Raw genomic sequence first — 21,431 nt, forward strand, 5'->3', positions numbered from 1 at the left:
TCTGGAGTGGCCACACTTTGAGCCTATGAGTCTCAACCAATAAGGGTCAAGGTCCTGAGGGTAGGCTGGAGTCAGATTAAAAGTTCAAGCCCAAGGTTCAAATTTTAACCTCAGCTCAAAAGGATTAGAGAGCCACTGCAGGTTTAAGCAGGGAAACATTGTCAGAGCAGTGAAGATCTAGGAGGCACTTCTGGTGTGGAGGGGAGAAGACAAAAGCAAGGCTATCAGTAAAGGGGCTGGAGCAATAAACCACTCTGGTGAGGGGAGGAGGTTGGCGACAAGAATGGTGGGGAGGAAGACTGAAAGAGTTCAAGCTTGAAGAGGCACAAGAAAGGAAGAAGTAGCTGCTCAGGGCTGAGGGAATGGCCAACCTGTTAAGAGAGCCCTGGTGGAGAGCCTGAGGAGGTAGGGGCCAAAGCAAGGGGCTTGGAAGAGGGAAGAGGGTGGGGTGAGGAGAAACAAAAGTGGCCCAGATGGGGCAGGGAACTGTGGGAGGGGAAAGGAGGTGGGCCTGAGAGAAGGGGGAGGGGAGTTGGAGAGGGGCCCTGGCGTGAGCTGGGACAGACAGAGCAGTTGGCCGCCTGCAGCTTTGTGCTCATGGCTCAGAAATGTCCTAGTCCTGCCAGGAGACGGCCTGGCCCCTGCTGCCCCTGTCCCCCACCACCAGCCCGGGCAGGCTCCCACATCAGGAGTGCTGAAGCTGCCCCCTGCCTTCCATTCCCTCAGTGGTCCCCCTCCCTAAGATGCACGGGTACCTACATCCAGCCCTGCCTTCACAGACCTCCCCTGAATGGCTGATGAAGCACAGGCCAGGACAGGAGGGAGAGAATAAACAGGCCTCTGCAGGGAGGCTGTCAGGAAGCAGAGGTAGGCTGGGGCCAGTTAGGGGTGCCAGGGGCCCACAAGTCCAGCAGGGCGGATGGCAGAGTGGGATCCAGGCAGCAATCAGGACAGCAGGGAGTTAACGTCTAGTCTGGAGCACTTTGCCGACAGACCTAATGAGACCCAGGTGTCCCCTGGCCCCTAATAATGTAAGCTGACACTGGTCGTGTGTGGAGAGGGGGGTTCTACAGCTCCAGAGGCAGGCGGGGCTGAGGCGGCTGGCCAAGGGCCCAGCACATAACTCTGGGCGGTTGCAGTCTGGGGCCTCAGACAACCAGCCGCTCTGAGCCGAACCGACAGCATGAAGGTACTGGGCCCACCGTGGGGAGCTCCTGGCTTAGGAAGTTAAGAGCACCTGTGGAGAAGCCACTTCCCCACAGGGGTACTATGAAAGCATAGGCATTCTCCAGACTAAAGCTCCAAGGGTGTTGGGCTTTGTCCAGGAAGTAGGGTTACTAGGGAGGGAAAAGAGGGGCCAAAGGACATGAAAAGGTTTCAGGCCAGGGCAGCATATACAATGGAGCAAATGCAGAAAGAACGGGCATCCCTGGGGCTGGGGGCTTCACTGATCCTGTTTCCTGTCACTAGGCCCTCCTGGCCCTGCCGCTGCTGCTACTTCTCTCAACACCTCTCTGCAGCCCCCAAGCCACTGGGATCCGAGGAGATGGTAAGCAGCCCCACGTTCACAGACAGGCCTGTCCCACAGACTGTGCAAAGAGAGGGTGTACAGGCCACAAAGTGAGAGTGATGAAATGATCTCTGAGCAGCTCCCCTCAAAGAAACCTCACGCTTTCTGAGGAGAGTTCCCTGGTCCCGGGGACTGAGACTAACTGTGGGGTGTCTTAGTCTCCCTCTCCTTACTGTCCCCACACTCCCACCCCCAGCTCTAGAGAAGTCTTGCCTTCAGCAGCCCCTGGACTGTGATGACATCTATGCCCAGGGCTACCAGGCAGATGGTGTGTACCTCATCTACCCCTCGGGTCCCAGCGTGCCAGTGCCTGTCTTCTGCGACATGACCACTGAGGGCGGCAAGTGGACGGTGAGTGGAAGGAGAGGCCAGATCCGGTTTACTCCTAGCTGTGTGACCCTGAGCTTCACTTCTATGAACCTCAGTTTTTCAGTTTAAAATGAGTGTGCTTTTACCCAAGGCATTTTCTTAGTTATTCTAAGTACTTAATGTAGGTTAATGTGTGACCCTGAAGTAACTTGCCTGTGGTCACAGAGCCAGTACCAGGATTCACATCTAGCCACTTGAACTGTAGAGTCCTTTTGAGTTTTTGCTTTGTGCTTCTGGGGAACCCAGAAGCCTCCTGCACAGTAGGCAAGCCAGTCTACCTCTGAACTACATCCTCGGCCCCAAACAGCCCCTCTTCACCTCTTTCCTTTCCTCTGTCCTTGCCTCTGAGTGGGAGCTAGTGAAGAGCTCAGGTGGTTGCACGTAGTAGCTGCTCAATGGGGGACCTGGCAGCAGTGTGTACCTTCTTTTAGCAACCTCTCCAACTCTCACTCTTTTCTTTAACAAGCCAGCCTTAGTAACAAAAGGTTCATGCTTAGATGGGTCAGTAGGGTAGGGCCTGTACCCGCTGGATCCTTGACTGAACAGTTTCCTGTTCTCTTGGCTCCAGGTCTTCCAGAAGAGATTCAATGGCTCAGTGAGTTTCTTCCGGGGCTGGAATGACTACAAGCTGGGCTTCGGCCGTGCGGACGGGGAATACTGGCTGGGTAAGGCAGGGGCCAGGAGGGCTAGGGGCTGCCTCACAGCCAGGTCTCTGCTGACCAGCTCCCTTCGTCCCCAGGGCTGCAGAACCTGCACCTCCTGACACTGAAGCAGAAGTACGAACTTCGAGTAGACCTGGAGGACTTTGAGAACAACACAGCATATGCCAAGTATGTTGACTTCTCCATCTCCCCCAATGCAGTCAGTGCCGAGGAAGATGGCTACACACTCTACGTGGCAGGATTCGAGGACGGCGGGGCAGGTATCCCCTCCAGCTAGCTTCAGCAGGGCAGTGGGGGAAGAGGCAGGGTTGGCCCTGCCTGGTGAGCCCGTGACGCCCTTGAGGTCCCTCTTTCATCCCTCTTGGCCTAGGCAGAGCTACAGCTGGATCCAAACCAGCCCCAGCCAGCTCCTGTCTCGGCCCTGAGAGCAGCTGCCCTGGCCCTGCTCCAAGGCAACCCTGTGAAGGAGCAGCTGTTTCTCTTCACTGCAGACGCCCATCTATCCAACAAACATCTAACTCAGGAAGGGTGCCCCCATCCCACCAGGATGCCACTTCACTTGATTTCCCTTACACTGTCACTTGTCATTGCCATCAACCTCTCCCTCCCAGCACAGGGATCAGTGACGTGCCTCAGCAGCCCCATCCTTCCTCCCTTTGCCAGGTGATTCCTTGACCTACCACAGTGGTCAGAAGTTCTCCACCTTTGACCGGGACCAGGACCTCTTCGTGCAGAACTGCGCAGCCCTCTCCTCAGGAGCGTTCTGGTTTCGCAGCTGTCACTTTGCCAACCTAAATGGCTTCTACCTGGGTGGCTCCCATCTCTCCTATGCCAATGGCATCAACTGGGCCCAGTGGAAGGGCTTCTACTACTCCCTTAAGCGCACTGAGATGAAAATCCGCCGGGCCTGAGAGGCTGGCCCTGTCCCGCTCCACCCCTTCCCTGGCTTTCTGCATCTCCATGAGTATTCCTCTCCCCTCCGGGCCCAATATGATGTTTCTGCTGCTCCCTGCACACCAGCTTTTCAGGCAGCCTTGCAACTCTCAGCCTTTGCTGATCCCTGTCACACACGTAGGGTGACCATTTCTAAGCCTCCAGCCCGTCCCCACAGCTGAGAGTCAGGACCCACCCTCCAGGCATGGGTGTTTGTGTCCCACCTTAGCCAGCTTCCTCACTGTGGACCTCTCTGTCTGGGGCACCCCAGACTGAGCAATGCAGTTTCACTAGGACCCACAGTGTATTCCAGGCCACTTGGGAAGCCACTGCACTCCAGCACTCCTGTCCATTCTTAGACCACCTCCCATCTTTGTCCTCCTTTTCACCAACTTACTCCTTATGGTGAGCACTGTGGACCCTCAGCCCCACCTCACCACCATACTCCACATCCTCCCCCAGCCTATCCCAGCTCCCCAAATCTCAATGCCAAAACAGTATTCACCACAGCTACTGCAAGACACCCTGAAACAGCTACAGGCAAGGTAGGCATGGGAATGAGGTCCCCCACCTGCCCCAGGGATTGAGGTTTGGTCATGTGAGGGATAGAGAACAAGCTATGGGGCTGGGAGCGTGTGGGGAGTGGAGGTCTCAATAAACCTTCAGGACCTGAATGAAGTGGCTTTGTGCAGCACACAACGTATTTGCTTGGCCCCCAAATGTGGGTACCTGGCTCCTCCTTATACCTGTCCCTAACCACCACCACCTCCCCCACTCCATCCATTCCCTCACTAAAAATGACACCTGGACTTAGGCATTAAAGGGAACCTTGTATTTCACAGGCTTCATTTTGATGGCAAAAAGACTGCATAATATTATAATAATAATAAAAATACAATACTGAAAAGGATTATTCAGAGGGAGTCAGGGTCTCCCAATCCTGTCATGGCTCGGCAGTGGCTCAGGTGGCTGCTTAAGGCTGAAGGGTGGGTCTGAGATGAACCTGCAGAATAATCCAAGCTGAGCCTCACCTGTTGGGCCCAGGAGCCAGACCCCAGGAATGCTCCCATGGACCTTGGAACTGGGTCTGCCCTGGAAGCAAGGCACTGGCTGCGGGCCTTAGGGCTCCTGGAGGTCAGGCAGGTCAGACAGCAGCATCGGGGAATCCATCTGGATCTCACGCTGCAGAGACTCAATGTCGGCAGGGTTCATGCCATGGCCCTCAAGCCAGTCAGCAAGTAGGGAGGCTGAGAGTGAGGCCGAGTCTGCCTGGCTGCAGAAAAAGGGAGTCAGGGAAGGGGGAGAGAGGGGTGCTGCTAGCCTAGGCCAGCTTGGCAGCCATCTCACTAGCAAGCTCTTTCTGCACCAGAAACCCTTCCCCACACTCCCATTCCAAGAGCTCAGTCCAGCCATCTTACCCATCCTGTGGCCCGTCAGCCACACCCATGTCGAAAGACTGGTTTAAGAATTCCTCCAGGTCAAAGCCAACACCATAGCCAGCCCCACTGCCCTTTGGTGTGCCTGAGAACACAGGGGGAAGGGGATCTTCCACCTGTAGGGGACAATGGCAAGTTAGTTACAATACAACTGTCAGCAAGGGCATAACACTCCTGGCCTAATGCTGCTGACTACTCTGCCTAGATATCCCTGAGGATCAACACCAGTCTCACTGATCACTGAGTGCCAGCTGGGGGCCACTTATAAGCCAGGTACTTCCCGTGCAGTATACTGTTTGTCCCTGACAACCTCTTCATTGGTTTTGTGCTCTATGAGCAAAGGGACAAGTTCAGAGAGAAAGCCCCATCTGCTGCTCAGTTCTCATAGAACAACAACTTCCAAACCCATGGGCCCAGGTGCAGGTGTTGCCATGGTCTGGGTCTCTCTTACCTGTGACTTAGACAACTGCTGGGTCACCAAGTTGACATCGGGTGACTCTGATGTGGAAGGCTGAGGGGGCCCCCCAGGGTCTGGAGGGGGTGGACCAGATGGGAAGTAAGGCAGAACTGCGGTGCTGGGGCCAGGCAACCCAGAGGCTGGCACAAGTGACTTGGGGGCCAGAAGGCTAGTAGAGGTGGCAGTCTGGAGTGATGCAGGGACAGAGATGGGTCCAGGAGGGCCAGCAGGGTGGGGAGCAGGGGTTGGACAAGCAGGCTGGGGTGCAGGAGTAGGGGTGGAGTTTGCAAGTTGTGGTGGGGGACCAGGGGGAGGACTGGTGGGCTGGGCTGGGGATGGAGTTGGTGCTGGGGCTAGGGCTGGAGCTGGAGGTGGGATGGAGGGCCGGGCCATGCGAGTCCAGCGCTCCAGCAGGCTTCGATCATTGTCACTAAGCACCAGTCCAGCCAGGGGATCAGTGGAGGGGCCCCCCAAGGTCCCAGCCCCCCGCTCCTTGCGTTCCCGCTCCTGTCGCCGCTTCTCTCGCTCCTTGGCTCGCTCTTGGCGCCTCCGGCGCTTTTCCTCCCGCTCTCGTTGGCGATCCTGGGCTGTCACAGGTTTCCGAGGCTCAGGAGCCTCCAGAGGTACACTGGGGCCATCTGCAGGAAGTCAGGCAGGAGAAAAGTGAGAGCCTACAGTCCTGTTTGAGCCAGAGGGCCCCTCTAACACCCCAGTCCCCAGACAGCTGCTGAACCAAAGTACCTCTGAGTCGGCTGCGCAAGGACTTGAGTAAGGTGGCTTTCAGAGCTGCCTTGGTGTTGTCTGAGATGGCACCCTCTCTCTTTGGTTGGGCAGGCTCACTGGCTGGTGGAGGTGGCTGAAGAGTCAGATCAATGGGATCAGGTGTAGGACCTGCACACGGTGGGGGGGCTGGGGGGGGCGACTCCATGGCACAGTCCGCACTGGGAGCCCAGGGACTGGGCATCTCAACATCTGGACAGCCAGGCTCACTAGCCACAGGCTGCAGGGAAGGCTGGAAGCGGATCTGTTGGCGAATACCCTCACGTCGTGCGTGGAAGTCCTCAATCTCAGCCACAATGGCTTCCTTAATGCGCTCTCGGGTAAGGGCTTCACGGTCAAAGGCAAAGTCAAAGGGTGGGGCACAATCAGGTTCATCATCAGGGTCATGATACTTGGCCAGGAAAGGGTGACGAAGGGCAGCAGCTGCTGAGATGCGGGCACTGGGTTCAAAACACAGCATGCGGCCCAGTAGTGAGAGGGCCTGGCGGTCAGCACCTGGGTAGACTGTCTCCCAGGGAACAGGCTGGCGTGGCGGGAGGCTCTGGATATAGGCCCGCACTCTTTCAGCCCCTACAGCCTGAATCACAGCTGGTGACGGGGTACCCAGCACCATCATGATCAATTGTAATTGATGCACATAGTTTTTGCCTGGGAAGAGCTGGCGCCGGGCCAACATTTCACCAAAGATGCAACCCACAGACCAGAGGTCAATAGCCTGGGTGTACTCATGCAAGGAGAGCATAAGCTCTGGGGCACGGTACCAGCGAGTAGCCACATACTCAGTCATGAAGTACTGGTGCTCAGCTGGGGAGGTACACAGGCCACGGGCCATACCAAAGTCACCAATCTTGAGCTCACAGTTCTCATTCACCAACAGGTTGGAGGGCTTGAGGTCACGGTGGATGACCTGAGCTGAGTGCATGTACTTGAGGCCCCGCAGCAGCTGATACAGGAAGTAACGCACATGCTCCAGTGTGAGCGGCTGTGAGGAGTGGATGATCTGGTGTAGGTCGCTCTCCATCAGGTCCAAGACCACATAGCTGGAAATGAGAGGTATGGGTTGAACTAACCATATTACAGGCACAAGCCCCATTCTTACCATGGACTCCTGACTGTAGACAGGTAATGGGATTACCCTGGGACCTCAAAGGCCTGAGGGCAGGGTATGGAAGAAGAGCACCAATTCTAGATTCTCTACATCCTTTCCATGAACTGGATTGAGTTACTTTCCCCCAGATCTAGTTTCCCTAACAGATGGGGTTCAACTATACCAGGAATGGCCAACAGGTATAGTTTCGGAAGTAACTCCATTGTTTGACAGTGGCTGCTTAGGAGACTTCTGGGAAGATGGCAGAGTGGTGAGCAGTAGTAAATCAGCCTCTCTGGGATTGGGAGAACAGATGCTGGAGTTCAGCATCTTGGGGAAGAAAAGAACGAGAGAAGTGGTAGTGCCTGCTTAAAGGACTATGATAAAAATTGTGAAGGCTGGTCCATTTTTTTTTTTTTTGGTACCGGGGATCGAACTCGGGACCTTGAGCTTGCGCAGCAGGCAGCAAAACCACTGAGCTAAATCCCCGGCCCATGCTAGTCCATTTTCTATAAGTATTCTGTAATCAATTAATGATGTCTGCTATGACAATAAGATGGTACAGTGGTAGGATGAATGTCCTATGTCTGCCAGTGTACATACTCAGATTTTATAAAACTGTTATACCTGTACTCATCTTGAGAAATAATAGCTGTCTTGGTCGTCTCCCTAAAGAAGCACTAGTCTGGAATTGTGGTGATTTTCCCAGTCTACCTCACATTAGATACAGCTGCCCTTCCAGAACTTAGAAACATGGCCCTGGCCTTCCAAAATGATTCTAACTATGCCTCCCTCTCCCATGCTGCTCCTTACACAGATTTGAACTCTCCATAGGGCACAGTAGGCCTCAGGATGTCCTTGATGGCAATGATATTGTCATGCTTGAAGTGTTTGAGGATCTTCAGCTCCCTGAGAGTCCGTTTGGCATTGGTCACCACATCAAAAGCATTTGGGATCTTCTTGATGGCCACCTGCTGGCCTGGGGAACAGGGAAAAGGCAGATACCAGAGGGTACCTTGATGTAACTGCAGGATCTTTTCAACACTCACTTCTAGGACGTAAATAATGGCAGCTACCATATGAGCCAAGCAAGGCAAGTACTAATAATAGCTCAATTATAGGTGAATAAACCTGGCTCAGTCACTTGTTGGGGGTTGCACAGCTCCTTAGTGGTAGTCTTGACTCTAATGCCTGTGTTCATTCTCCTCCCCTATACTCGCTCTCCATCTCAGATCTCACCCATCCCACCACCAGACCCTTGTGTCAGTCTCTGGCTCTAGAATACCTCAGGGCCAGCTCGGTTCTGGTCTAACCAGGGCTGTCATTTTTCTAAGGAGGGAGTAGGGTGATAGGATGGCCAAACCTGAGAATGGTGCCTAACTGGGGGCCTGGTGCTTATCAGTAAGAGCTGAATTGAATCAGAATGCACAGTCCAGCTTTGCTTCACCGCTGGCTGAGTCGGGGCAGGTTCCTCACCCTCTCTGGGAAGCAGTTTCCACATCTGTGAGAGTCTCAAGAAGCTCACCCGTGAGGCGGCGGCGCGCAGAGGACACCACCCCATAGGCCCCATTGCCTATGGTCTCAATGATCTCGTACTCGTCCCCCACGTCAAAGGTCACATCAAAGGAGCGGGCTTTGAGAAGGGCCAGATTCTTGGCAGCGACAGAGGCAGTGGTGTGGGCGGGTTCTGCCTTCACCGAGCCGGGGGGCTCCCCAGAGCCGTCCTCGCCATCTTCCTCCTTTAAAGGCTCGGCCATGGTGTCTGTGTGGAGACGCTGGTGAGGAGGGGCCCGCCCCCTTGGGCCTCAGTTTCCCCTCCGCGGGCTGGGGAGCGGAACCAGAGAATCTCCAAATTCCCTAAACCGACCGATGCTGCGTAGGGGGCGAAAGACAGCGCCAGGCATGCAGCAGACATCCCGGGAGTCGGAACCCTGAGCTGAAGCCCGGGTCCGAGATGGGGGAGGGCGCTGCGCAGCGCGGTCCAGGAAGAAAGGGAGGGGCGGGGCAGTGGGGCGTCCTCCGGACCACACTCACCGAATGGCGCCTAGCCCCCACGCCTCCTCGGCGCTTTGGAGGTCCCTGGGCTCGCCGGCCTCCTGTCCTTAGCGGGGGGCGGGGGGGGCTTTCAAGACTCGCCCGCTTACTTGGTTAGGGACCGGGGCCACCACCTCAGCGTGGCGCACTGCCCAGTATGTCTCACCCCCGCCCCGTCCTACCCCGTCCCCGAAGATCACGCTCCCTCCAGTCTCTGGCCAATCGCTGACCGGCCTCCGCGGAGGTTCCACCCCTTCAATTTGCTGTACCCAATCCAAGCCCAGGGGTCAGTAAAGCCACGCCTCCACCTACCCGCGCGCGCCCGCCGCTGTCCCGCTCGCCGGTGGGAGCCGCCCAAAGGGTGCTTAAAGCTTCGCAGAGGTACTTCTCGCCTGGCTCTGTCCTCCGACGCATGCGCGCCGGCAGCTTGGGGAGCCGGGTGACTAGAGAGCAACGCCCCTGCACGTATGCGCACGCGCTCCCGCCTATCAGCTCTATTTCCCCAGGCCAATCGCCTTGAGCTCAGGGACTAGCCTGTGTTTCTGTTGGGCAGAAATGCCCAGGAGTGTTATCTCGGCAGCCAGCTCCCGAAATCCCCCTTCTTTTGATTCCTCCTTATTTTATCAGTCATCGTCCGGGAGATTGTGCTTCCCACTTTCTCTGTCCTGGGAATTCTGAGAGTGCGTCATCCTCAGTAGAGAGTGACCAGTCTGGTCCAACCACAGAGATCCCAGTCCTCCTGGATTCCAGAGCGCCCGTACTGAAGCCGCCACTGATGGATGGTCCTTTCCACACAGCTTGCGGCAAACCTCTGCTCCTGGTTTCCTATCCTCGGCGTGTTCCTGTTCTCGCCGCAGGTTGCTCTCTTGGGTGATAACAGCGCTTTGGGCAGAATTCCATAGTTTACTCATTCACATAGCAACTGTCTCTCTACGGCCCAGTGCCGAGCAGGCTAAGTAGACGTAGTGGGTTGTGTGCTCTGGGCGAAAAGGTTTTCAGCAGGGAGCTGGAGTAGGGCTGTAAATAGTGGTTTTGGAATTGGAAGTCCAAAGATTTCTGGGTTCCCACCAGGTGAAATGACAAAGAAAGGCCCTGCAGTTTTTTGAAAGTGTATGTAGGCCGGGCCAGGGATTTAGCCGTGTGGTGCCGCCGCCTGCCTTGCAAGCGCAAGGTCCTGAGTTCGATGCCCGGTACCCAAAAAACCCCCACAAAAAAAACCCAAAAAACAAAAAAACGTGTATAGGCTGAGAAGAAGACAAACAAGTTGTCTACAGGTTCTTCCTTTGCCCTGAATGACCAGTGAATGGAAGAGGGAGACAGCAGTGGATCCCAATAGAGTCTGAGTGCCACATTGACCATTTAGTCTTTAAATTGCAAACTAAAGACCCAAGGGTGGATCCAGGCCAGAAATGAATTTTGGTAAACCTGCACTTTTGTTTACATTCTCCACTCTTTCTCTTGTTCTTTGCTTTTTACTAAACTATACAGAAAGTTCCACATGTCTGTAAATTTTCACAAACCTATGCATTGCATTCAGCCGCCTTTTCTTTCTTTCTTTCTTTCTTTTTTCTTTCTTTTTTTTTTTTGTTCTTTCTTTTTTTGTTGTTCTGGGCTTCGCGAGTGCTAGGCAAGCATTCTACTATTGAGACGCCCTACCCCACCCCCTACCCCCCGCTGCCCTAGCCCCTTGTGTATGGCATTCAGATAGAGAAACAAAGCTACTCTTAAGACTGAGGCCGAAGGGTCCCTGCGAGTTTGAGGTCAGCCTGGCTAAATAGACCCTGTCTCTAAATAAATAAATATGAAAATTACGGCCGAGGATTTAGCTCAGTGGTTCCGCCTCCTGCCTCGCAAGCACAAGGTTCTCAGTTCGATCGCCGGTACCAAAAATAAATAAATAAATAAATAATAAAATTTAAAATTAAAAAGGGCTAGGGATGTAGCTCAGTGGTTGAACGTCCCTGGTTCAATTCCCAGTACCAAAGAGGGTAGGAGAACCCAAACATTACCAGCCTTCCAGAAGTCCTTTATTTTTTCCAGTACTGACAGGGCTTATTAGTGGTGGTGGTGTGGTCTTTTGTGATTGTTTTTGAGACTGTTGTTGTTTTTGACTGAATCTTAAGAGGCTTATGGGGATCTGTGCAATAAAATAGAAGAGTAGTCTTGTTTTTTAAAAAATCAACGTGAGTAGAAATAGTTATGAGTATTATAAATAAATATATGTTTAGTATTTAGACATGTAATGATTCTATTGACCAACTGAATTAAGGTTGAACTATAAAAGTGTTTCTGATTTACCTGACAGCATAACAAAAGCAAAATTGTCTTGCATAATTTGCACAGAACATTAATAAATCACACTCATGGGAAATGCGCATTTTTTTCCCAACAGTGTTTCTTTGATGGCCTTCCTTCAGGTAATAAAGTAGACAATCTTCCCTAACTCTGAAATATGTGCTGTACAAGGATCCACTGTCTGTAAGCAGAGGGCATACAAAAGCAGGACACATTAAAAAAAAATTTTAGGGGACCAAGTAGACATCTGTCTGGTGGTCCTGTCTGATCCAAGAATAAAATGTAAGATACCAGAAGTTATTAACAAACTCTATAACTTTTAAATATTTTGCAAATACTTAATCTAGGCTTGGTGTATACATTGCATATAAGTCAACATTCCTGCCAAGAAAACTCCTTGATTACTGTTTACTTTTCAATCTACCATGACCTACTTTGATTCTGCCCCCACTAGACCCTGATTCTGTCCTGGAAAAGGCATCAGTTATCCAATTAGAGTCAAACCCAATAGAAATCCTTCATCCTTGCTTTACTGAGCTCTCAGTTGTATGTGACACAAGCGACCACTTCTTTAAGAAAAAAAAATTACTGAATAATGCATTCTTAAGGTTCAAAAATTCTAAAAAGTAGAAAACTGTGATTCCACCCCCTGGTGACCACTAGAAAAAAGCAATTCAAGTGTAGTACATAGTCCTACACACCTCCCTTTTGTGTACAAAAGGTCACATACACAGTTTCCCTGAAGATTGTCCCATGTCAATAACTGGACAGGTCCCTTGCCTCTCCACCCCTTTAAAAATAACAGTTTTTTGGGCAGGGGATTTAGCTCAGTGGTTCCAGCGCCTGCCTCGCAAGCACAAGGTCCCAAGTTCGATGTCCAGTACCAAAGGAAAAAAAAACAGTTTTTTGAGATATATTTCAAACCCTAAAACTCACTATTTTATAATGTACAGTTCTGTGTTCTTTACTACATTCACAGGGTTGGGCAACCATTGCCACTGCCTAATTTTAGGACATTTTTATTACCCCAAAAAGAAACCCATTAGAAATCAACATGTAGGGCCGGGGATTTGGCTCAGTGGTTTCGCCGCCTGCTGCGCAAGCGCAAGGACCTGAGTTCGATCCCTGGTACCAAAAAAAAAAAAAAATGGAAATCAACATGTATTTACCTATTCTGGACATGGCATGTACTGTAAATGGAATCATATATGTGACCTTTTGTATCTGGCATCTTTCACTTAGCATTGAGTTTTAAAGGTTCATCCATGTTGCATTATGTAACAGTATTCCATTCCTTTTTTTTTTTTTTCCTTTGGTACTAGGGATCGAACTCGGGACCTTGCTCTTGCAAGGCAGGCAGCAGAACCACTGAGCTAAATTCCCAGCCCCTCCATTCTTTTTTTCTGCTGAATGATTTTCTGTTTCGTTCATCAGTTGATGTACATTTAGGTTGTTTCTTTTTTTCTTTTTTTTCTTTATAAATAATGTACAAGTTTTTGCATGGACATATGTTTTCAGTTTTCCTGGGTATATACTGAGGGATGGAATTCCTGCCTCATGATAACTATATGGTTAATTTTTGAGGAAGTGTCAAGCTGTTTTCCTCAGCAGCTGCACCATTTTACACTCTCACAGAATATTTAATATTTATTAATCACTCTCATCAGGTTCTCCACATCCTCACCAACACCTTTTATTTTCCTCTTTTTATTAATTATAGTCTAGTAGGTGTGAAGTATTATGTCATTGTAGGGGTTTTTGATGCTTTGTTTTTCAGGGCTAGGGATTGAAGCCAGGGCCTTGTATATGCTACACATTTGCTCTAGTACTGAGCCATATACATGACCCTTTTTTAAATTTTGAGACAGGACTTGCTAAATTGCCTGGGCTGGCCTCAAACTTGCTGCCCCAGCCTCCCAAGTAGCTGGTGTTACAGACCTGTGCCAATATGCCTGCGGCACTTGTGGTTTTGATTTGCATTTTCCCAATGACTAAGAATGTTGAGCATCTTTTCAAGTACTTATTGGCCAAATGGCCTTTTGTGGGGGAAATGTCTATTCAAATGCTTTGTCCTTTTTTTTTTTTTTTTTTTGCAACAGGCTTCTTGCTAGGTTGCTCAGGCTGGCCTCAAACTTTCTATCCTCTCACCTCAGCCCCCGGTAGCTGAGATTGCAGGCATGGGCCACTGTATCCAGCTTCTTTGTCCATTTTTAATTGGGTTATTTGCCTAGTTTTATTGTTGAATTCTTTATGTATTCTGGTTATATAAGTCCCTGATCATATACATGATTTACAAATATTTATTTTTCTTCCTTGGGTTGTCTTTTCACTTTCTTTATAACATCTTCCTTTGTACACAAGTTTTTGGGGTTTTTTGAGTTTTTAATTTTGATGAAGCCCAATTTCTCCATTTGTTTTTATCACTTGTGCCATAGATGTCCAATTAAGAAACCCCTCATTCTTTTTTTTTTTGGTACCAGGGATCGAACTTGGAACCTTGTGCTTCTGAGGCAGGTGGTGGCACCACTGAGCTAAATCCCTGGCCCTTCCCTTTTTTTTTTTTTTTTTTTTTGGTGCCGGGGATTGAACTCGGGACCTTGCGCTTGCGAGGCAGGTGGTGGAACCACTGAGCTAAATCCCCGGCCCCCCCTCATTCTTTTTTCACAGCTATATAATATTCTTTCACAAATGGAATCTGTTTAACCAAGACCCTATAGGTATACATTTAGATTAGTTCAAATTTTTTGCTATTGCAAACAGTGCTGCACTAAATTTTTTGTACACATTATATTGCACAGTGCAGGTGTTTCTGCAGGAAACATACTCAGAGTAGGAGTGCCAACTTAGAGCATTACATTTGTAGCTTTAACAGCTAATGTCCAATTTCTATCTTTAGAGATTGTGCCAGTGTAGACACCCACTAGCAGTGTGAGAGGATGATTCACAGGGTGCTTTTTCAAAGATCAGAATTATTTCTTATGTTAAAAATGGAGTATACCATGTCATAAAAATCCTGATTTCTGGTTTCTTCTGGAAAATCAGAAGATCTGTTAACATTAGACCTGTATTTCCACATGGCAATAATGTGCTGGAACCCCAGCAATGAAAAGGCACGGGCTCTCCAGTTCCCCCACAGTCCCTCCTGCATCCTAGCTGCCTCCCCAGCAGAGGCCGAGAGTCTGATGCCATTTATCATGGTACTTGTAGCACTGTGCCCTATGTCTTCTTAAAAGCCAAGAAATAAAACAGCTTAGAAGACATGTGTTTCCAAAACAGAGACAGAAACACACACTGTGGTTATCTGAGCTTGATTCCTGGTTTAGGCTACTGGAAGCCTTTGGAGATTTGAGTAGGACAATACCCTTCAGAGCTTCCTTCCTGAGGTCCAGGGTCAGAGTGGGCCAGAGTGAGGGCAGCTAAGGCTCTGTCTCTGAACATCCTAGGACCACACTGAGGACCAATCCTTTGGGGGACAAGAAACATTCAAACTAGGGCCCCTGTGGTTGGCTCCAGAGCTGACATTGCCCTTCCCAGAACATTCCCTAAGGACTGCCCTGCGTGCCCTGGGTGTGGTGATGCAGAATTCCCCATCCCACAGGGAAAGACCCATCACTAAGCCTGCAAGGATTGTGGAGGAGGTAGCAGTCAGTGTAGGGACCAGCTTCCCCAAGTCCAAGGTGTGGTGGCAACTCCAGCTTGTCTGGTTTCCTGTGAGATCATCCTCTGCACCCATCTGTGATCTGCTCCCTCTCCAGTTTCCTCTCTCAGATCTGCAGGAAGTGGCTGAGGGCCACAGCAGGTCCAGGGTCAGTTAGGGTGTGGGCCAGAGTGAGGGTAGCTAAGGCACTGCCAGGGGGAAACACCCTTCCAAGGACTGGCAGCCAAACTCAAGTGGTGAGCATGCCAAAGCAGCTGTGAATCTCCACCTTCTTTCACCAGGCACCTGAATATGGGGCTGGCTGCCAGATGAAATTCAGGATGCCCCATTAAATTTTAATTTTGGATAACAAATAATTCTTGATATATATATATATGTACATATATATATATATATAGCAATCAAGTATTCCAAGGGTCTTGTATTTGTGTGGGATGTGTGTGTGTGTTTGTGTGTGTGTGTGTGTGTGTGCGTGCGCGCTAGTGGCTGGGAATGGAGTGCAGGCCCCTTGTCCTGAATTTTTACTTACTAAAATGGTGATTCTACCGGGATGACCATACCCACCCAGCTTTCCCCTCTCCCTTCACACTCTGTTCCCCACAACGTAGCCAGAGAGTTACTATGAAAACCCAAGTCACTTCATATCCCTCCTCTGTTCAACCCTCCACACACCTTGAGGCCTTGATCATTATGGGGTAAAGCTCTCTGACTTCACCTACCCCCAACAGTGTGCTCAAATAAAACTACAATAAAAAAATTGGGGGGGGGGTACCGGAGATCGAACTCGGGACCTTGCACTTGCGAGGCAGGCGGCAGAACCACTGAGCTAATCCCTGGCCTACAATAAAATATTTAAAAAATAAATCTCTGATTTTAGCCTTGGCCAATATCCATGACATAAATATTCTTTCCTTCGAACTTGAGGAATTAGGGGAATACCCAACCCCCAAGTGAGGAGAGACCAGGAATCTTCATAGCCCTTCAATTAAATGTCCTTCACAGGACTGTTAGATAGTTTCAACAACGCTCTCCTCCTACGAATGATGATCCTGAGGCCAGAGCCAGGGAACGAGCATCCCAGGCCCTTATTGCACATGGAGACAGGCTGAGGATGGGAACCAAGGGCCCAGCATACCATCTTGGGCTCATCCTCAAACCCAGACCTGGTCATTCTGCTGTGTTCTCTCCCACTCTGACCTCAAAGACCTCCACTCACTCATTCACTCATGTGACCTTTGAGCAAGCACTTAGTGACTCCAAGGCAGCTGCTCTGCCCAGGGCTGAGTCAGCCAGGGAGGCTTAAGTGGATGCTGGTGCGGTAGGACTGTGACTGAGGAGCTGGGGGGCAGAGGGACATTTCAGCATGGAGGAACAGCATGTGCAGAGAATGCAACATGCAGAACACTACAGAATTGTGCACTTGGATGTCAGTGGGTTTCAGGGCAGGTGGATTTCCACCCTGAAATCCAGGAAATGAACTCACCACTGTTGGGAAGGTGGGCACAGGAACCCAGCACTGTGTGGTGCATGGTGGACAAGGCCGCATCAGGAAGAGCCAGCAGGAGCTGTTAAGGACAGGTGATGAAGGGTGTAACTTGGCCATGCTTATGCAAGTTGGCCATGCACCTGGCCTGTGCCATAGCTGCAGGGAACCACAGGCCTTGCAGGTGGGGGCCCTCCACTGGAGAGCCAACATGAAGAGCTAGGAGGAAAGACCCAAAGGGTGAGGAGGAATGATCTGGGGACTTGAAGTCCCAGAGACCCTGGTCCAAGTCCTGGCTCTGCCTCCGACTCACTGTGATCTTGGGAAATCACGCCCTCTAAGGTTCAGCCTCCCTATCCATGAAGGAGGTGGCGCACTGGTCTTGTGTTGCTGTGAGGAGCCCTGTAGCAATGGCTGCTCAGAGCTTTGTGGGCAGATAGGAGGAGTTCCCTGTAACTAGAATGGCATCCTGGGAGTGGGATCTGCAGAGCCCAAAAGTACCAAAGTCTGTAAGCAGCATGCCTAGAGCTGCCCACCATGAATCTGAGCTCAGGTCCTGCTATGGAAGCTTCCTCTTCTGCAGGCAAGTTCCCTTTTTGCCTGGTGACTTGGGCCTTGCGGGGGCAGTGGGGAGGAGGCACTGGAGAAGTTAAATTTCCTGGGCTGACAGGGGAAAGGCCAGACACAGCTGGAACAAACCCAGGCCACTCTACAGATGTGGCCACTGCTGCTGTTCCTACTATTTGGTAAAGAACTGTGGGAGAGGACCGGGGAAGTACAGAGGGAAGAAGCAAGCAACTGTTGAGGGCTTGCCAGGAGGGCTGGGAATCCAAGTTCTCTTACAACCAGTAACTCAGCCTTGGGTTTGGGTAATAGAAACCTGGAACCAGGATAGAGAAGGTATCAGGCAGTGGAGGAGGTATCCAGCCTGCAGGGAAGAGCTCTGTGCAGACTGGGCATGACCTTTGAAGATTCCACAGGTGGGTCCCAACTAACAGGATAGGACAGATGGATGGCTCCCCTAAAGGAGGCCCAGGTGCCTGAGCAGAGTGAGCTCCAGGTCTTGACAGAAAAGCAAGCAAAGCTGGAAGTAGGGAGCAAATTGCGGGGACATGGGAGGAGTTCAAGGAAGGCTCATTTTTGAAAGCTGAATAGGAGTTCTTTAGGTAGATAAGGCAGAGAATGAAATGCCAGGTAGAAGGAATGGCATATGCAAACCTGGAAACATGAAAAAACATAAGCATCCTAAGAACTACATTTAGGAATAAGAAGAGCTAAAATTGTATTAAACTTCAGAATATTCTAAATACAGTACAAGACTGTAGGAGACATCCCTGCCCAGTACCAGTGGGCTATGAGTGGCACGTGCTTCTTGCCTTCCCTAAATCAGGAGTCACACTGAAGGCCTGTGTGACTCAAATGGGCATGTCAGGTAGCAGAATTGGGCTAGTATTGCTCCTTTGCTAATGGCTGTCACCGAGGCCTAAGTCCTGGTCTGTGAAGTAGCAGGGCCCTGTTGAATTATGTGCAGCTAAGGTCAGTGTGACCCCAATTAAAATCCTTTCCCCTGATATCTCACTGATCTTGTGGAGTGCTTGTTAATTGCGCCTGGTCCCAGTACCCGTTTCTTCTCTCCTAGCAAGATAAGCAGTGCCTACTCCCTAACAGCCCTACCTGGCACCATCATGCCAGGCGTTTAGCAGTAATTCACTAGACGACTTCAAAGCTCCCTAGCTCCCTATTCCTTTTCACGACTGTATTCAATAAATACTGGATGCACTTGGGGGCTTTTGTCTTTGTTGCCTAGTGCAGCATTGATCAGGACCCCAGACTCAGCTTCACTATAAGTCCCATTCCGTCTATTCTTTAACCTTTATCCAGTGCTGTGGTGGCTCACGGGAGGCTGGGACCTACTGCAGGGGTCTCAAGCGACATCCGTTCACCCTGACCCTTACACAAGACATATATCATCACATTTAATCCTCACAACAGCTCTCAGGGTATGAGGAAGAAACTCGAAACTCTGAGAGGTTAGGTAACTTTCAGAGGCCTTATTTTCCCAAAGTGCAGGGCCCAGGCTGGCCGAAGCGTATAGCAGGAAAGGCCCAGCCATGTGGCCTTGGCAGGTGAAGATCTTCCTCAACAATCACTACCACTGCAAGCGGGCCCTCAGCTCCCCAGAATGGGTGCTCATGGATGCCAACTGCTTTGGCAGGTGAGTGCAGGGTCTGGGCAGGGTGATGGAGAAGGAGTCCAAGAGGGTGTCCCCCATCTTTCTACCTCCCCTCTACCTATCTCCACAGCTGCCCTCATTCCCACTTCAATGTGGCCCTGGACCCAGATCAACTTGTGACATCAAGTCCAGCATGAGGGAGCTGCTCCTATCTTCAAGAGGACCTGAGGGCTCTAGATTAAGTGGCCCAGCCTTGACTCACCCGGTAAAGCCTCCAGCTCTTAGCAGAGCTGTGTTGCCCATCCCTCTGGCCACTCAGGTTTTTCCTCCCTGGCAGCTCTGCTGGGGCCAAGGGTTTGGACCTGCTATCAGCAGGGACCAGGGATGGTTGACAGCAGTGAGAAGCGCTGAGCTAGGGGAGGCAGGCGCTGGGGAGAAGCTGAGAACCTTGGAGAGGAATCCCCAGAGTCCCTGCCCATACCCCAACAGGCTGGCTATGGCCAGGCAGAGGGAACAGGTGTGGTGTGCCTGCTCAGCCTCCAGCCCCCACCCCGTGCTGATGGCTGGCGCTGGGCACTGCCTCATCCACCACTCTCCTGCCTGCTCCACGTGTCTTGGATGTCAGTGGCATAAAGCTTTCCAGAGGGTACTGTGTGAGAGTCCAGGAAGATGGGGTTAGACTAAGAGTGAAGTGTGAATGAAGAGTGTCATGGAGAGCAGGAAGAGGCCCAGGTTGGCAGCCGGGGACGGGCGACCTTGGCTAGCAGACAGGAAAGTGTGGCATTGGTAACAAGCAGGCAAGCTGGGCTGGTGCAAGCCCAAGAAACAGCCCCGCCTGAGGGTCTGTCCTCACCCTGCACAGATCCCTATCCCTCACCTCAAGAGCTGTACTGTATCCTGCTGAGATCACTGCACACAGTGTCTGCAAAGATGCCTTTCTGCTGCAACCTGACTGTCCCAACCTGAGGGACAGTCTGTCCAAGGGCTTGCAATGCACCAGGGCCCTCGTCAGCCCACCAGAGGTGGTGGTGAGGACTCCAGCAGGCCCTGAGCAAACTCAAGACTCCCTCCCCTCAAGTCCCTTCTCATGCCACTAAACTCAGAAGAGTTGGGATTGGCCATCCTCACTCCTGCTCTGGGGTCCCCCACTCCCCAGCATCCAGAGATCAGACTTAATCTGCATTCCTGAGGGCCACCCCCAAGCTTCCTGCTCCTTGATTAGACTTCCCCATCACATCCTATTTGAAAGTGGAGCAGCCTTCAATGTAGCCAGGTTCTAAGCTGCTGGGTGCATTCCATTATTTGCTAACACAAGCATTTTTGCTGAAAACTAATTTTTGTGCAATACTGAGCCTACAAGAAGGAAAGAGTTGGGTGAGGCTGGCACAATCTGTGGGAGAAAGCATTTTAACTGGGAAGAGAGTGTGAGGGGTAGCAGGGGAGTATGAGCAAGGTCCAGGGGAGGCAAACAGGTCCTTCCCTGTGCAATGTGTTGGACACGCAGGATCTCCAACCTATCAGGCCCCCACAGCCGCTCCTGCCAGATGTGTGTGAGTGCTAGCTGCCTACAGTCCCCTCCCCAACCAGGCACCCTTACTCACCCGGGGGGGGGGTGCAGTGGGTTCAGGCTGGGCTGTAACCCCACGTCTCTCCTGCATAGGTGGCTGTTGGGTCCCCTTGTCTGCTCCCAAGCTGGCACCTGTTTGCTGCAGGGTAGAGGACCTGGAGGCCCAGCCTCGCTGTAGCCTGCATACCCATGCACCCCTTCATTTCCTGGCTTAGAGATGGGGTCTCAAAGTCTCCTTTGACACCTGCACCAACAGGCACCCTTGGGCCTGGAGTGGCTAGGAGAAGGCAGAGGAGGTAGTGAGGGTCTTTAGCTTGTGAAGTCCTGGGTGTGAATCCAAACTCGGCTTACTGAACTGCTTCTGAACTGTGTCCAAGACACCTTCCCTGTCTGAATCTCAGTTTCCTCCCCCGTGAAATGCAGTTGTGTTCAGCAGGGCTCGAGGGCACAAGCCTCCAGCACTCTGGAGACAGGTAGGAGGAAAACAAGTTCGAGCTCAGCCTGGTCAACTTAGAGATTTAGCAAGATCCTGTCTCAAAATAAAAAATAAAAAGGGCTGAGGATGTTCAAAGGCACTGAGTTCAATTTTCTTTTTAAATGAAGATATGTTCAAGTGTGCATTCATTTAAAATGTAGTTACTGAGGGCTTACTATGTGCCAGGCAACAAAGATGCAAGACTGATGCGGCTCCTGGGCTCTTGGAGCTGGCAGTCTAGCGGGGGAGGCAAGCTTCAGCCCGAATTATGACAAGAATGAATTTGCAAATACAAATGTTGAGCGCTAAGAGTAGCTCCATCCACGTGTTAACAGAAGCCGTGACGCCCACGAGTGGGGTAGTGGTGGCCAGGGAGTAACGAAGAGAGTCACGACATGAGTCTGCTCAGCAGTTCGCCGGAGCACTGGGTGACTTGCCGCGCCTCCGTGGGG

The 21,431-nt window shown here is 51.3% G+C and overlaps 2 protein-coding genes across 8 annotated transcripts in view; one reads left to right on the forward strand and one right to left on the reverse strand.

Annotated features, from left to right (window-relative positions):
- Mapk7 (mitogen-activated protein kinase 7) overlaps nt 1–11,208 on the reverse strand; it is a 36,067-nt gene extending 24,859 nt beyond the window's left edge. Inside the window, exons 1-7 of one of the 6 annotated variants that reach the window (XR_015448350.1) lie at nt 9,641–11,208; nt 8,820–9,056; nt 8,108–8,273; nt 6,169–7,247; nt 5,422–6,065; nt 4,953–5,086; nt 2,463–4,807 (exon numbers count right to left, since the gene is read on the reverse strand). Coding sequence is in view for 5 of the 6 variants with exons in the window: in XM_004868778.2 (XP_004868835.2) it covers nt 4,654–4,807; nt 4,953–5,086; nt 5,422–6,065; nt 6,169–7,247; nt 8,108–8,273; nt 8,820–9,051 (2,409 nt within the window). In the remaining variant the exon portion in view is untranslated. Of the gene's footprint in view, nt 1–2,462; nt 4,808–4,952; nt 5,087–5,421; nt 6,066–6,168; nt 7,248–8,107; nt 8,274–8,770; nt 9,057–9,328; nt 9,606–9,640 lie in introns of those variants that run through there. The other 5 variants (XM_087203904.1, XM_004868778.2, XM_021247526.2 and 2 more) reach the window with 5 other exon arrangements.
- Nucleotides 1,043–4,208, forward strand: Mfap4 (microfibril associated protein 4). Of its 2 annotated transcripts, none has more exons than XM_021247528.2 (6): nt 1,043–1,189; nt 1,471–1,549; nt 1,767–1,921; nt 2,508–2,604; nt 2,679–2,861; nt 2,972–4,208. In XM_021247528.2, the coding sequence occupies exons 1-6, from the start codon at nt 1,184–1,186 to the stop codon at nt 3,274–3,276; spliced, it is 825 nt and encodes a 274-aa protein (XP_021103187.1). In that variant the 5' UTR covers nt 1,043–1,183; the 3' UTR covers nt 3,277–4,208. The 2 variants fall into 2 exon arrangements, with proteins under 2 accessions (XP_021103187.1, XP_004868839.1); XM_004868782.3 differs by having other exon boundaries at nt 1,046–1,189; nt 3,265–4,208.
- Nucleotides 11,209–21,431: the final 10,223 nt, after the last annotated feature.

The sequence above is a fragment of the Heterocephalus glaber genome, unplaced genomic scaffold (assembly GCF_053883595.1).
Source record: "Heterocephalus glaber isolate CG9 unplaced genomic scaffold, H.glaber_assembly_v1.0 deba00001813, whole genome shotgun sequence".
NCBI classification, from domain to species: Eukaryota; Metazoa; Chordata; class Mammalia; order Rodentia; family Bathyergidae; genus Heterocephalus; species Heterocephalus glaber.

What these genes read in the sequence shown, in the direction of transcription:
- Mfap4 (XM_021247528.2), top strand. An exon ending in CACTGGGATCCGAGGAGATG is followed by an intron (nt 1,550 to 1,766) that starts GTAAGCAGCCCC and finishes TCCCACCCCCAG; the next exon opens with CTCTAGAGAAGTCTTGCCTT. An exon ending in CTGAGGGCGGCAAGTGGACG is followed by an intron (nt 1,922 to 2,507) that starts GTGAGTGGAAGG and finishes TCTTGGCTCCAG; the next exon opens with GTCTTCCAGAAGAGATTCAA.